Source organism: Ochotona curzoniae, unplaced genomic scaffold (assembly GCF_017591425.1).
Source record: "Ochotona curzoniae isolate NIBS_2020 unplaced genomic scaffold, NIBS_Ocur_1.0 scaffold_1852, whole genome shotgun sequence".
Taxonomy (NCBI): domain Eukaryota; kingdom Metazoa; phylum Chordata; class Mammalia; order Lagomorpha; family Ochotonidae; genus Ochotona; species Ochotona curzoniae.
Genome location: NW_024467087.1, coordinates 22,141,259 through 22,154,876, shown reverse-complemented (window position 1 = coordinate 22,154,876; position 13,618 = coordinate 22,141,259). Strand labels below are relative to the sequence as shown.

General features: G+C 40.7%; 1 protein-coding gene across 8 annotated transcripts in view; it reads right to left on the bottom strand.

Moving 5' to 3' along the window:
• Positions 1-13,618, bottom strand: part of CUL4B (cullin 4B) — a 32,947-nt gene that overhangs the window by 19,094 nt on the left and 235 nt on the right. Inside the window, exons 2-3 of one of the 8 annotated variants that reach the window (XM_040999978.1) lie at positions 12,518-13,060; positions 10,136-10,251 (exon numbers count right to left, since the gene is read on the bottom strand). In XM_040999978.1, the coding sequence (XP_040855912.1) occupies positions 10,136-10,251; positions 12,518-13,060 (659 nt within the window). Of the gene's footprint in view, positions 1-10,135; positions 10,252-12,219; positions 12,324-12,517; positions 13,253-13,618 lie in introns of those variants that run through there. The other 7 variants (XM_040999979.1, XM_040999974.1, XM_040999975.1 and 4 more) reach the window with 7 other exon arrangements.

Genomic DNA, 13,618 nt, shown 5'->3' with positions numbered 1-13,618 from the left:
AATGTGTACAAGTGACTAGTCGTTAATTATGACAGAAATGACTGTATTTCTTTCTTCTTTCTAATATCTGAGTTGGTTTTCCTTTATACTCAGATCCCAAAAGGACAAGTTAGATTTCAGTGAGTTTTCTCAGTTTTTATAAAGACTTTCAAATTTTTTAAAAAAGTTATTTATTTTTATTGGAAAGTCAGACATACAGAAAGGAGGAGAGACAGAGAAAGAACTTCTGTCCGCTGGTTCACTCAAGTGGCTGCAACGGCCGCAGCTAAGCTGATGCAAAGCCAGGAACCTGGACATTCTTCCAGGTTTCCCACATGTGTGGAGGCTTCCAAGACTTTGGGGCATCCTCAACCGCCCTCCCAGGCTACAAGGAGGGAGCTGGATGGGAAGCAAGGCCACCAGGACTGGAAGCGGTACCCATATGGAATCTTGGTGTGTGCGAGGCAAGGACTTTAGCCACTAGACTACCCTGCAGGGTCTAAGACTTTCAAATTTAAGACAGGCATGGTGAAACAATTTTGGTGAACCCTGATATAATCTACTTTTCCAAGCGATAAGGACTTTTATTTAACACTAGGATTTCTTTCTCACAACAGATGGCAAAGATTCTATTAAAACGGACTGGCAGGGGAAGGAGAAGGCAGTCCAGTCCTGTTGTTGGAGTGGAATTTTATGAATATGTAGTTGAATATTGCATTCAATATGCAGGCCCAGTATATAAAACTTAAAAGAAAGGACCCACACTGTTGGAGGGAAGTTGCCACACCTCATTAGGAAACAGCTAAGCCAGTGAGATGCATTAGCTATGACGCAACAAGGATGAATCTCCTCCAACCATGTGCCTGAGAATTTAGGGCTTAGGTCACAAATGCCTTCAGGTGTGTTTATTTCCTGTGTCTCTACGGTCACATTGTTCTTCTGTAGAATGTTCCCTTTCTTTCTTTAGTGTTCTCATAGCATCTAGATGGTTCTTTTGAATGATTGACTCATTTTTTTCAGCATTTCTCACTTTCTTGCTTATACTATGACTTAATGCATACTTCATCTTCATATTTCCCAGCTCCAGTATTTCAAGTCCTATTTATCCCATTTGTTCCAGCTGTGTTCCCCTTTCTTCATAAACCAGTTCTCAACATAGTTATTTACTGTGTGTGTTCTCTTACTATTCAACTAGGTCCCACTTTTTCAGTGAGTTAAGAGCTTCAGTGATCAGTGACTCACAAGGAATGCAAGGCAATTATCATACACTGACTTGTCATTAAGTCAATTCTATTTATTTTCTTTGGGCATATGCTGTCTCCCTAACTCCTTAATGACAGAAAGAAATCTGGTGATCATGTATCTGCACATTCTTTAATACTTTTGGGGTTCTGAACCAGGTTAATATATTATATACTGGCACCATGGCCTAGTAGCTGAAGCCTCTGCCTGTGGTACATCCTATATGGACACAGGTTCACGTGCTGCCTATTTCACTTCCAATCCAGCTCCTTGTTAATGTGCCTGGGAAAGCAGCAGAAAATGGCCCAAGTCTTTGGGCCACATACCTATGTGGGAAACCCGGAAGAAACTCCAGGCTCTGGACCAGCCTAGCTTCAGCTGTTGCAGCCATTTGAGGAGTGAACCAGTGAATATCTCTTTCTCTTGGTCTCTTTTTCTCTCTAAATCAGCCTTCCAAACAAAAATAAATAAATCTTTTTGTCAAAAAACTGAACATATCTATCACAATTAGCAATGTGTCCTGCAAAATGTAGGGGCTTACAGAACAAGGATAAAACTGGCTAGAAAGCAACACAGTGTTCTGGGTGCCAACATGGGAATAAGCAGACAGCTGATGCCCTGATCGGTCCTTAGTGAGTACAAGTCATGAAAGCCTTCATGGACAAAGTCCCAAAGATCCATAGGGAAATGGATCAAGAGCTAAGTGGAAAAATAAGAAGGAATCAACTGGGCTTTATGTGCATACAGCTTCACCTGCGTTTAGTTGCAGGCTGGCTTCAAAGTTCAAGAATAAAAACCAGGAAAGGCAGGAGCAATTTAAAGTGAGTTTTAAAGGCCAATTTGGAAAGGAACACAATTCTTCAATTTAGCCTCAACTACTTTCTTAATATTGAGACAAGATTTAATAATTTTCCTTCCTCAGCAGCTGTTCATCAAACATTCACGTTATATTGTGAAGAAATCCCTTAACAAGTATAAACAAGGGTCTGTTGTGGTAGCCTAGCAGCTAAAGTCCTCGTGTTACACGCACTGGGATCCCATATGGGCACCAGTTCTAATTCCAGCAGCCCTGCTTCCCATTCAGCTCCCTGCTTGTGGCCTGGGAGGGTAGGACGGCCCAAAGCCTTGGGACCCTGCACCCACTCGGGAGACCTGGAAGAAGGTCCTGGCTCTTGGCTTCGCATGAGCTTAGCTCTTGCTATTGGAAGATCTTCCTCTCTGTCTTTCCTCCTCTCTGTATACCTTTCCAATAAAAATTAATAAATCTTTAAAAAATATATTAATAAACGTGTAGTGCATGGTCTGCTGTTATATGTTAAAAGGGGAAAAATGAATGACAACATACAGAGTTGTTCTTACATACATGAAAAATCTCTGGAAAAAAACCCCTCACAGTTAATAATATTTGCTTAGAGGGGAACTGGGATGTGGGCAGGTTGCAAGTATTTTTCTTCACATGTTCTCTAACACACAAATATATGCATAAGACTTATATAGTCTTTGAATCAGATGAATATATTAAGTATTCAAGAAACTTAAATTCATGGTTCCCCTAATAAAAGCCTTTCCTATCTTACCCACTGCTCTACCTTTTTACATGGTATTCAAAGTTCACTAACAACTTTTTACATCTGATTATAATATTCCACATACCCTAGAGCCTAAGCCCTTGGCTTCCCTCTCTTTTGCTAGGATTGTTTGGACCAGTCATGTGCACCTAAGCCACTGACTTCCAAAATGTTTGAGCCCAAGCTGAAGTACAGAATATTATTTTATGTCACAATCCACTGCACATAAAATAAATGTATTACCAGGTATGATATATTGTGATAATTTCTTTTAGTTTTTTGAAAAGCATTGGTCAGAAATGACCAGTTTCATAAATCTACTAGAACATAAGCACCTCAGGAGCCAGGACTAAGTGATATCTATATCCCCAAAGTGCCTGTCAAACTCAGTGCACAGCCAAGAACTCAGCATCCTGTTAGATACTGGCAGAAAAGAAGGAATAGAAACTGTTACATCACTACTTCAGAGTATGAGATAAGCTTTATCTTATTCCAGTTCTTTAAACATCCTTATGAAAATATTTTATATTTCACTGAATAAAACACTCTGGAAATCGCTATAATTATTACTAATACACTGTTAACTCACAGGCACCTATTTGCATTAAACAGATTCTAAATAGTTATACAATTCATTTGAATAAAACTATTTTTAACCAAAAACTAAATTGCTGTACACTGACTTAAAGATTTGTACTCTCAATCAACAGCTATAAATACATAGCCTCAAAATTGCTGAAGGCATAAGCCGTGTACCTTTTATTCCTCCTAACCCCAATGCCTCTCCTCCAATAGGACTGAAATTCGTAACTTTACATTTTAAAAACAGCAGTGTGAGCACTAATAATTCAGTCCAAATGGAGAAATAATTAACATGTAACACACTAGGGGCCCGGCGACCTGGCCTAGCAGCTACAGTGCTCGCCTTGAATGCGCCTGGATCCCATATGGGCGCCAGTTCTAATCCCGGCAGCCCAGCTTCCCATCCAGCTCCCTGCTTGTGGCCTGGGAAAGCAGTAGAGGATGGCCCAAGGCTTTGGGATCCTGCACCTGTGTGGGATACCTGGAAGAAGTTCCTAGATCCAGGCTTCGGATTGGCATAGCATCGGCCGTTGTGCTCACTTGGGGAGTGAATCATCGGAGGGAAGATCTTCCTCTCTGTCTCTCCTCTCTGTATATCTGACTTTCCAATAAATAAATAAATCAATCTTAAAAAAAAAAACATGTAGCACACTAAACTTGAAACATAAACAGGATGACAACAGGCAAACTGACACAGAATCTAACATCTATTCTTCAATATTATAAGACTAACTGCTCTCCTATAACCACTGATTGCTTAAGCAACTACATTTTACAATAGACAGTGAGATGGATGCACTGGTTGTTTCATCCTGCAGTCATTTAGTCTACACACGAATTATTAACAGAAAAGGTAATCATTTAAGTCTATTTCATAAAAAGCCAGAGTTTCCATTATGAATGTTAACTCACGAACACCAACATTTCAACCGTGAGCCACCACATTGTGAAAACAGCCCATATTTTGAAAAAGAGCTACAGAGGAACACTGGTTCCTAGAGTTTTACTTTTTTCAGTCTCCCTCATGGTGTCACTAAAGTCTATTTGGGATATACTCTACTATTCAGCAAGCTGTTCTAGTCCAGGGTGAATTTAGAATTTGGAAACATGGGATAATGGGCATACAGATGTTAAGACACTGCTTGGGACACCTGTCGCCCAATTCTACTCCCCAGTCTAGCTTCCTGATAATGCAACTCTGTGAGGCTCAGTGCTTATGGTCTAAGTAGTTGGTCCCAGCCACCCATGTAGGAAACCTATATTGAGTTCCAGATTCCCGGCTTTGGCCTGCTCCAGCATTTGAGGAGTAAACTAATAGAAGACACATCTACTTCCCTTCCTACCTCAAGTAGTTACTACAAATCTGTAAGAATTTGAAAGCACATGGTATTTGGGTCCCAAAATTAAATACAATTTTAAAATAGGTTTCTATTTTAAAAAATATTTATTTGAAAAGCAACGTGGTAGAAGGGACAGATGATCTTCCACCTGCTGGTTCAGTCCCCAAACAGCATTGATAGTCAGTCTGAGCAAGGCCAAAGCCAGCAGCCAAGAGCTCTGTTTCCCACGTAAGTGCAAATGGGCCAAAGACTTGAGCCATCATCTGCTGCCTTCCCAGGTGCATGAGCAGAAAGCTGGATCAGAAGCAGGAACAGGTGAGTCTCAAATCAGTGCCCTGACAGGAGATGCTGCTGTTGCAGGTGGTGGCTTAACTGGCTGTCACAATACTAGCCTCAGGGTTTCTTTTTGTAAAAGTTCATATATGTATTAATATTGAAGATATCAATATTCAGCAGGGGCTTTAAGTAATGTTTTTACAAAATTTATTTACAATTAAACAGCCCAGAGATGTATTAGTGTACCCATTTGGCAAATGAGGAAACTAAGGTTTAGAGATTAAATTTCCTCAAGTTATATGATTGTCAAATCTCTAATCTAGGCAGGCCTATCAATTTAAAGGTTAGTGCATTTAATCATAGTCCCACTGTAGTGGTCATCTTAGTCACCTAATCATAGTGATATCGCAGTGGTCAATCATAAACAAAAATCTCAAATCAGATCATCAACTACTATCACTCTTACAGGATTTTAACATTGTCAAGCAAAGATAATCTTAAAATCCACATACAATTCTCATTTACAATTAACAATAAAAAGAAAATGTTAAAAAATGTTTATTGCAAATATATCAGTACAGTATTCTTATCTGGAAATTAGACGCTTCATGGGGTGGCAGCACTGTGGTGTAGTACATTAAACCTCCATCTGTAGTGCTGGCATCCCATATGGGCACTGGTTCAAATCCCAGTTGCTCCACTTGCCACATAGCCCCCTGACAATACGCCTGGAAAAGCAGCAAAGGATGGCCCAACTACTTGGGTCCCTGCACCCATGTGGGACACATAAGAAGCTCTAGGTTCCTGGCATCAAACAGGTCCAGCTCTGGCCATGTGGCCATTGGAGAGTGAACCAATGGATGGACTCTCTCTCTCCTTTTCTCTGTAATTCATTAAAAACAAAACAAACAAACAAAAAAAAAACCAACAACAAAAAACCTTAGGAAACATGTAAAATTTTTACTTGGGACTTCCATATTTAAGCTTTATTTTTTTTTAAAGATTTTATTGAAAAGCTGAGCTAAAGAAGGGGAGAGAGAGAGAAGCAGAGATACAGATGTTTCATCGGTTGGTTCATTCACCTAATGGCTGCAATGACTGGGGCTGGCTAAACAAAAGCAAGGAACAGGAGCTTTCCAGGTCTCTCATAAGGAGACCAAGAGCCCAAAACTTGGGCCATCCTTTGCTGTTTTCCCAGGCACATCAGCATGGGAAGTGGAGCAACTGGAACTTGAACCAGTGCCCACATGGGATGCCGATATCCCAGGCGGCAGCTTAACCCAGTAATGCCACATGACAGTCCCCCATACTCAAACTTTAAGGGAAGTTGGTTTTTCAAACACAGAAATATTTTAAATAGACATATGCCAACAAATGTTCATGTCAGGGAGACGGAGTGGGGTAGGAATTCGGAGAACTTTTGTTTTTAAAACTATACTATTTCTGGGCCCGACGCTGTGGCCTAGCAGCTAAAGTCCTCGCCTTGAACACGCCAGGATCCCATATGGGCACCGGTTCTAATCCCAGCTGCTCCACTTCCCTTCCAGCTCCCTGCTTGTGGCCTGGGAAAGTAGTCGAGGACGGCCCAAGGCCTTGGGACCCTGTACCTGTGCGGGAGACCTGGAGGAAGCTGCTGGCTCCTGGCTTCAGATTGGCTCAGCACTGCCATTGTGCTCACTTGAGGAGTGAATCATTGGATGGAAGATCTTCCTCTCTGTCTCTCCTCCTCTCTGTATGTCTGGCTTTGTAATAAAATAAATAAATAAATCTTTAAAAAAACTATACTATTTCAATTTTGAAAGTATATTTAACAACGGAAGTCTGAATAATACAAAATAATTTTACCTTCTTTGGAACTTAAACATCTCAAAATAATCTGTTTGAGGTTAATGCTAAGGAACACTTACAAAATTAAGAAAACCTTAAGAGAGCAAGAAACCAATGCTTTTGAATTTATTATAGCAGAAGTGAAGTCCCATTAAAGATGTAAACAATCACATTTTAACATAATTTTAGGTTGAAGATTTAGGTCAAAGATATGCAACTGAACAATAGCAAATTAAGACTTCTAAGGCACAAGCAAGCAAAATCACAAAAATGTAATAAGCTATAAGTTCATAAAACCTAAAAAACAGAGAATCAATGTATCATTTAAAATATTTTCAAATCAAAAGCTCTAGAAAAACACTCAAGGAAAAAATTAATAGGGTTAATATCTACAATCAACATTTATTATAAATATGAAATGATTGCATAAAATAAAACATCACTAAAATTAAATATGCTATAAAGCAGCAGACCCAAATGAATAACATGAACATGGTTATATGAAAAAATGGTCTAGCTTGATGAAAGCTTTTTCCTAAAGTAAGGTAATTTCATCGCTTCCAACACTGCATTACTAGGTACTTGAAGTGGTGTGGCGTATTAGTGAGGCAGCAGAGTAGTGACGGTATACTGGACCAGGAACTTGAACCTTCTTGTTATGCCAACATACAACCCTGGGCAGGATACTCAACTTCTAATTTTTATTACAAATAATATGGGAATAATAACTACTACCACATCTATTTTAGGGAGTAGTTCTGCAATGCTTAAGTGAAATAATATGACGAGCCTGTCACACACACTACACACACACTGGATAACATGCTGTCTGAAGACCTTTCCAACTATGATTTTATAATTCTTCTACCACTGTGGAATTCCAATAGCCATACATGTAACACACACCAGAGCCAAATAAGGCAGCCTTATCCCTAAATAATAACTTAGTACTTCTACTGTCAGCTGACATTTACTTAGTAGTACAACATACACAATATTACATAGCATCATTACTGCAGTTGAGCAATATTTGGGTGTTTATATACTAACTCATTTAATTTTTTTTTAAGATTTATTTATTTATTGCAAAGTCAGATATACAGAGAGGAGGAGAGACAGAGAGGAAGATCTTCCGTCCGATGATTCACTCCCCAAGTGAGCGCAACAGCCGATGCTATGCCGGTCTGAAGCTAGGAGCCTCTTCCGGGTTTCCCATGCGGGTGCAGGGTCCCAAAGCCCTGGGCCATCCTCGACTGCTTTCCCAGGCCACAAGCTGGATGGGAAGTGGAGCTGCTGGGATTAGAACCAGCACCCATATGGGATCCCGGGGCATTCAAGGTGAAGACTTAAGCCACTAGGCCACGCCGCCGGGCCCTCATTTAATTTTCTTAAAGATGTATTTATTTTCATTGGAAAGGCAGGTACACAGAGAGAAGCAAATACAGAGAGAAAGATCTTCCATCTGCTGGCTCATTCCCCAAGCAGCCGCCCATATGGAATCCTGTGTGTGCAAAGCAAGGATTTTAGCCACTAGGCTACCACGTTGGGTCCTAATTCACTTAATTTGAACAGCAACAGAACCTGAGTGCGAAAGCCTGAGTAATAATACTTTCATCTTCTACAATAATGCTTCAAAAAGGTCACAGAGGGCTCGGCGCCGTGGCCTAGCAGCTAAAGTCCTTGCCTTGAACGTGCCAGGATCCCATATGGGCGCTGGTTCTAATCCCAGCGGCACCACTTCCCATCCAGCTCCCTGCTTGTGGCCTGGGAAAGCAGTTGAGGACGGCCCAAAGCTTTTGGGACCCTGCACCCACGTGGGAGACCTGGAAGAAGTTCCTGGCTCCTGACTTTGGACAGGCACGGCATCGGCCGTTGCACTCACTTGGGGAGTGAATCATCGGATTGAAGAATTTTCTCTCAGTATATCTGACTTCGCAATAAAAATAAATAAATCATAAAAAAATTCATAGAAAATAGGAGTAAGTGACCAAGTGTTATGGTTTAAGCCTCCACTCGGGATGCATGCATCCCACATAGAAGTATTTGGCTGCTTCACCTCCCATCACGTTTCCTGTTGATGCCTCTGGGAAGAAAACAATGATGGTTCAAGCATTTGAATTCCCTGCCACTCATGTGACAGAGCTGGACTGAGTGTCAGACTCCTAGCTTCAGTTTGTGGGAAAATTGGGTTTTGAGAAAATTACATAGGCATTTCAAAAATTTTTTTGCACAAAAATAGACTTCCTTTTATTTTCATTTTCCATCAACTTTTGGAATACCTTCATATTTATATAGCATAGTGCTTCTTCAAAGTATTTTTTTTTACAAATATATTTGATTTTTACAAGCAGTGTGAGATATAGAAAAGGCAGGTATTCCTTCTTTTGCTTTATATAGAAGAAAATAAAGCTGAGAGGGGCTAACAGTACCTTGATCACAAGGGTAACAGCCGTCAAAACCAGATCTCAAAAGTCTTTTTTCCCTAATTCCTCAAGACTTCCTCCCTTTACCCTACTAACCCTCCAAGTAATATGTGAAAATCACGAGTACAAATAATAAACTAGCGTAATTTTTTTACATGGCACTCAGTAATACAAAAACTTAAGCAACTGTATCGAGAAGTATCTTTTAATACCAAACTGCTGATACTATATAAATGCAAGTAACTTCTTCAACTAGCTGTGTGCATTAAAAATCTCAGGGTAGCAAGATGGATAAAGTTAAACATTTCAAATTTAAAGACCCATTTGTGAGCAAAAACACCCAAATTGGAACCTCACACTATGTTGCTAGGCTACAGTCTACTGCCTCTTTCTGGGCTAAGGTGTGTTTTGTAGCTCAGGGGGAAAAAACAAACAAAAAGAGCAAACAAAAAAGGCAAATGCTATTAACAAAGATATCCAATAAAGACTGTATCTGCATGTCCTGAGGCTTTTCCCAAGAGTAACTAAGCAAGAATTATCACAAAAGAAGAGTAACATAGATGAAAGAAATAACTTTGGCACCTATGCCATACAGGATTCTATTATAGGGAAAACTTCAATTATGCCAGCATGTACCAAACTGAAATTTAATTGGAAAAGTCCAGATCACACTGGTATAAGTTCAATTTATACCAGTTAAACTGTAAGGCAGGCTTATACCCATGATTGCACTGTTTATTAGACTATGTGGTCTGATTATAAAACGAAGTGCATCAATTAGCAAGGAAATGTAATTAAAAGAAGGGCAGAAATCTAGTTGAGGCCATATTTGAGAAAGTAAAAAAAAATCTCACCTCAATTTATGTTAATGATACCTAGTTATCAAATACATACATACCTGGTAGAGTTCTTCTAAATTGTACTTGATTGAAGTGCTATTTTGAATCGCTTCCACTGCTTCTTTCAGTTTCTGCCAAGTTTCATCTGTATAGTTTTCTGGCAATTTAGGCTTATCTAGACAATACATAAACGGCTAGCATTAGATAACAGATAACATAGTACCCAAAGGTCTATAAAATACAATGGCATGACTGGTTTTAAAGTAAATTGCAACATTGAGAGCTACTTTTAAAAGATTTGAAAGGCAGATTTATATCGAGAAGGAAAGACAGAGGGACATTTTCCACCCACTAGCCCACTCCCTAAATGGTCAATCCCAAGCCAGGAGCTTCTTTTGAGTCTCCCATGCGGGTGCAGGGTCCCAAGGCTTCGGGCCGTCCTCGACTGTTTTCCCAGGCCACAGGCTGGGAGCTGGATGTAAAACAACCAGGACTAGAACCAGCACCCATGTGGGATGCTGGCACTGAAAGGTGAAGAACTAGCCTGTTGAGTCACTGTGCTGACCCTCCCCGCTTTAACTATTACACTTAAATATTAAAATAATCATTATATTTAATCTGTTTAAAGAAACAGTACTCTGCCAGTTTAAATTTTATTAGTCACTTAAACTAATCTATTAAAACTGAAAGTGAGGTTTTTTTCTCCTACTGAATGCACTGCTTCAAAATATAAAAATTCAGGAATCACATAAAAACAATCCTGTTCTGACTTCATCATATATAATATGTAAGTGGATATGAATCTTGTATCTGAGATTTGAAATACTGATTGTCCACAGTGTGCTAGGTATCTTAGGAACTTCTTAACTGTCCTAACAATGCCCTGGGCAAAGTATCAAAACTGAGGAAATGAGGCTAGAAATCATTTGGTAAGTCTGTCCAAGGTCATTGTGAACCAGTAAATGGCATGGCTGGTTTTCTAATCCTGGCCTTCATGACCCCCAAATTTATCCAGAATCAACAGAAAGAAGAAAAACATTTAAACTCAGGTTCTGAACTACATTTATGAGTAGAAGGACATTCAAAAGAAATCCAAACACCTAAATTACTCCAGAACTTATAGGATTTTTAGAAAGGAAATAAACATTTAAATTTAGGCTTTACACTTCACTGGCAATTAATAAGTGAAAAAAATACTTAAAGCACGCAAATATCTTAATCATGTGCTTTTGTTCTAGCAAGACAAGAAAAGTCAATATAAAAGTCAATATAAATTTAAGGGAAATAACACATACATCAGTCAGAATTCACATTCAGTTTGGAAAGCAAAATGCTCTACTCTTAGAACAGAGCACTCGTGAGTCTGGGGATGGGAGGGAAATCATATTTTTAAAAACGATTAAAAACAAAAACTACCACAAGCCTCTGCCTGAAATAAAATCGAACATATTTTTTTATTTCTACGCTAATGTGACAACACTTAACATTTATTTTTCACAATGCTAATATTGAGCCCCAAGGCACTTATCTGGTAAACATCACTTAAATTCATTCATTTACTTCTCCATTTAACAAGCATTTCTGCATCTATTACCTGCCAGTTAAAGATGTTGGAAAAGTGAGTCAGAAAAACAGAAACACATTCAACAGACAAAAACTAATTCAGCAGAAATATATTTGTAAATTTTGCTACTTTTCTATTAGCATCAATTCATTCGAAATACTTTCAATCACCTGTCTCAAAGACAACATGAACAAAATTCCCCAAAAGCCTCAGGTCAATATTTTACAACCCATCTCAATGATAAAAAGACAGAGGCAGTAATTGTTCCTCTCTGTAATAAGTGGTACACAGTCACAACTTCCGTTTATATCCATTATTTTGCACTTCCAAAACCATGCCTTTCCTAAGAAATGTAGAAACCATAAATATTTTCTTAAAAAAACTGCCTCCCCCAATGACTTTCATGAATATAGTATTCAACCTTCTAAGTCTCATTCGAGCATGAGAAGATCACTAGTGCTACCTGCATTTCCAGGGAGTGGATAATGTGGCCTACCAAAGCATAAACAGAAAAATCCCCGCAGAGCCGCGGCTCACAATGCACCTGAAATAAGCCTCTTTACAACATAAATTTCTCACCTGTAAAATCCGGATCAATCATACTGTAGATTGCCAACGTTATAAGGGACAACAGATTAAATACAGTAGGTTGAGCAAACCTCAATAGACTGCACAGAAACACGGGGTGTTTGCTCCTAACCACCCCCCCACCTCCGCAAATGAACCCTCCACCAAAAAAGGCCCTCCCCTCCACCTCACTGATTACGCATAAAACATTAGGCCACCTCAATAGTCTTTAATATATTAACATAAAGAGCACGTGATCGCTCAAGTGTCAAATCCTTACTAAGTGATTATGGATTTCGGCTTTGGTTACCTTTAAAGTTCTTGATCACTAACTTCTTAGCAGAGCCAGGCTTGCTGTTAGCAAAGCTAGAGACGGCGGCAGATGATTTGGCTAGGCCGTTTGCGTGATGCACCGAAGCCACAGTAGAGATTAATATACTCTTATTTTTAAGTTGCTGCTGCTGGGATGTTGCAGCAGTTGGTGAAGATGAGGAGGAAGAGGAGGAAGATTCCTCAGCCATCTTCGCATCAAACCCTACAAACTCCAGGGTGTCTTCAAACCGCAGCTTCTTCTGTACCTGTGCGTGGCTGGAAGTAGCCACGGAAACACCCAGGCAGAAGGACGAGGTTGAAGGGGATGCCGAATCCCTGGGTGGTAAAGGAGGAGTGGAAGAGGTGGAAGAGGTGGAATCAAAGTCTTCTCTCTCGTTACTACTGTTACTGCCGCTGCTACTGCTGCTGTTTAACTTTCTCTTCTTGGCAGAGGTGGGCGGAGTGGTGCTGGTATTACCATCAGTGGCAGATCTGACCTCCTGAGCAGCAGCAGCAGCTGAGGGATTGGGGGAAGAAAAACCTGTTGGAAACATGAAAATAGCGGGGTCAACAGGCAGAGGAACATCAAAATCCTACAGTTTATCTGCCTGGGTGCGTGTAGCAGAGAAGGTGGCAATGCTAGAGGGGGAAGGGAAGAAAGAAAAGAGGAGAAGCACAGAGGACGAGAGGGAAAGTGAAGGGGGGGGCTGCACCGGGGGAATGGGAGGGTTTGGGAAGGCGGATAGGCTGACACCAGGAGTGAGCAGAACGGGGGGGGGGGGGGGGAGAGTGAACGAGGAGGCAGACAGGTAAACGGCCGTGCCGTCCCCCTCCCCTGCTTTCCGAGCTCTCTCCCCCCGGTTCTGCAGGAGCGAGTCTGAATCTCAAACTGTAGCTCCTCCTCCTTTTCTCCCTCTCTCTGGGAGGGGAGATGCTATGCTTGGGAGAGGGGGAGGGGGGAGAGAGAGACCCGGGGCTTGTTATTGTCAATAGCACAAGGGGCTAAAGATGGCGCCACTTCCGGTCACGCGGCGCCGAAGGAGGGGCGGCGTCTGTCCCCGGAGTGGGGGGTTGGAGAGAAGCACTGCAGGCCGCCCGG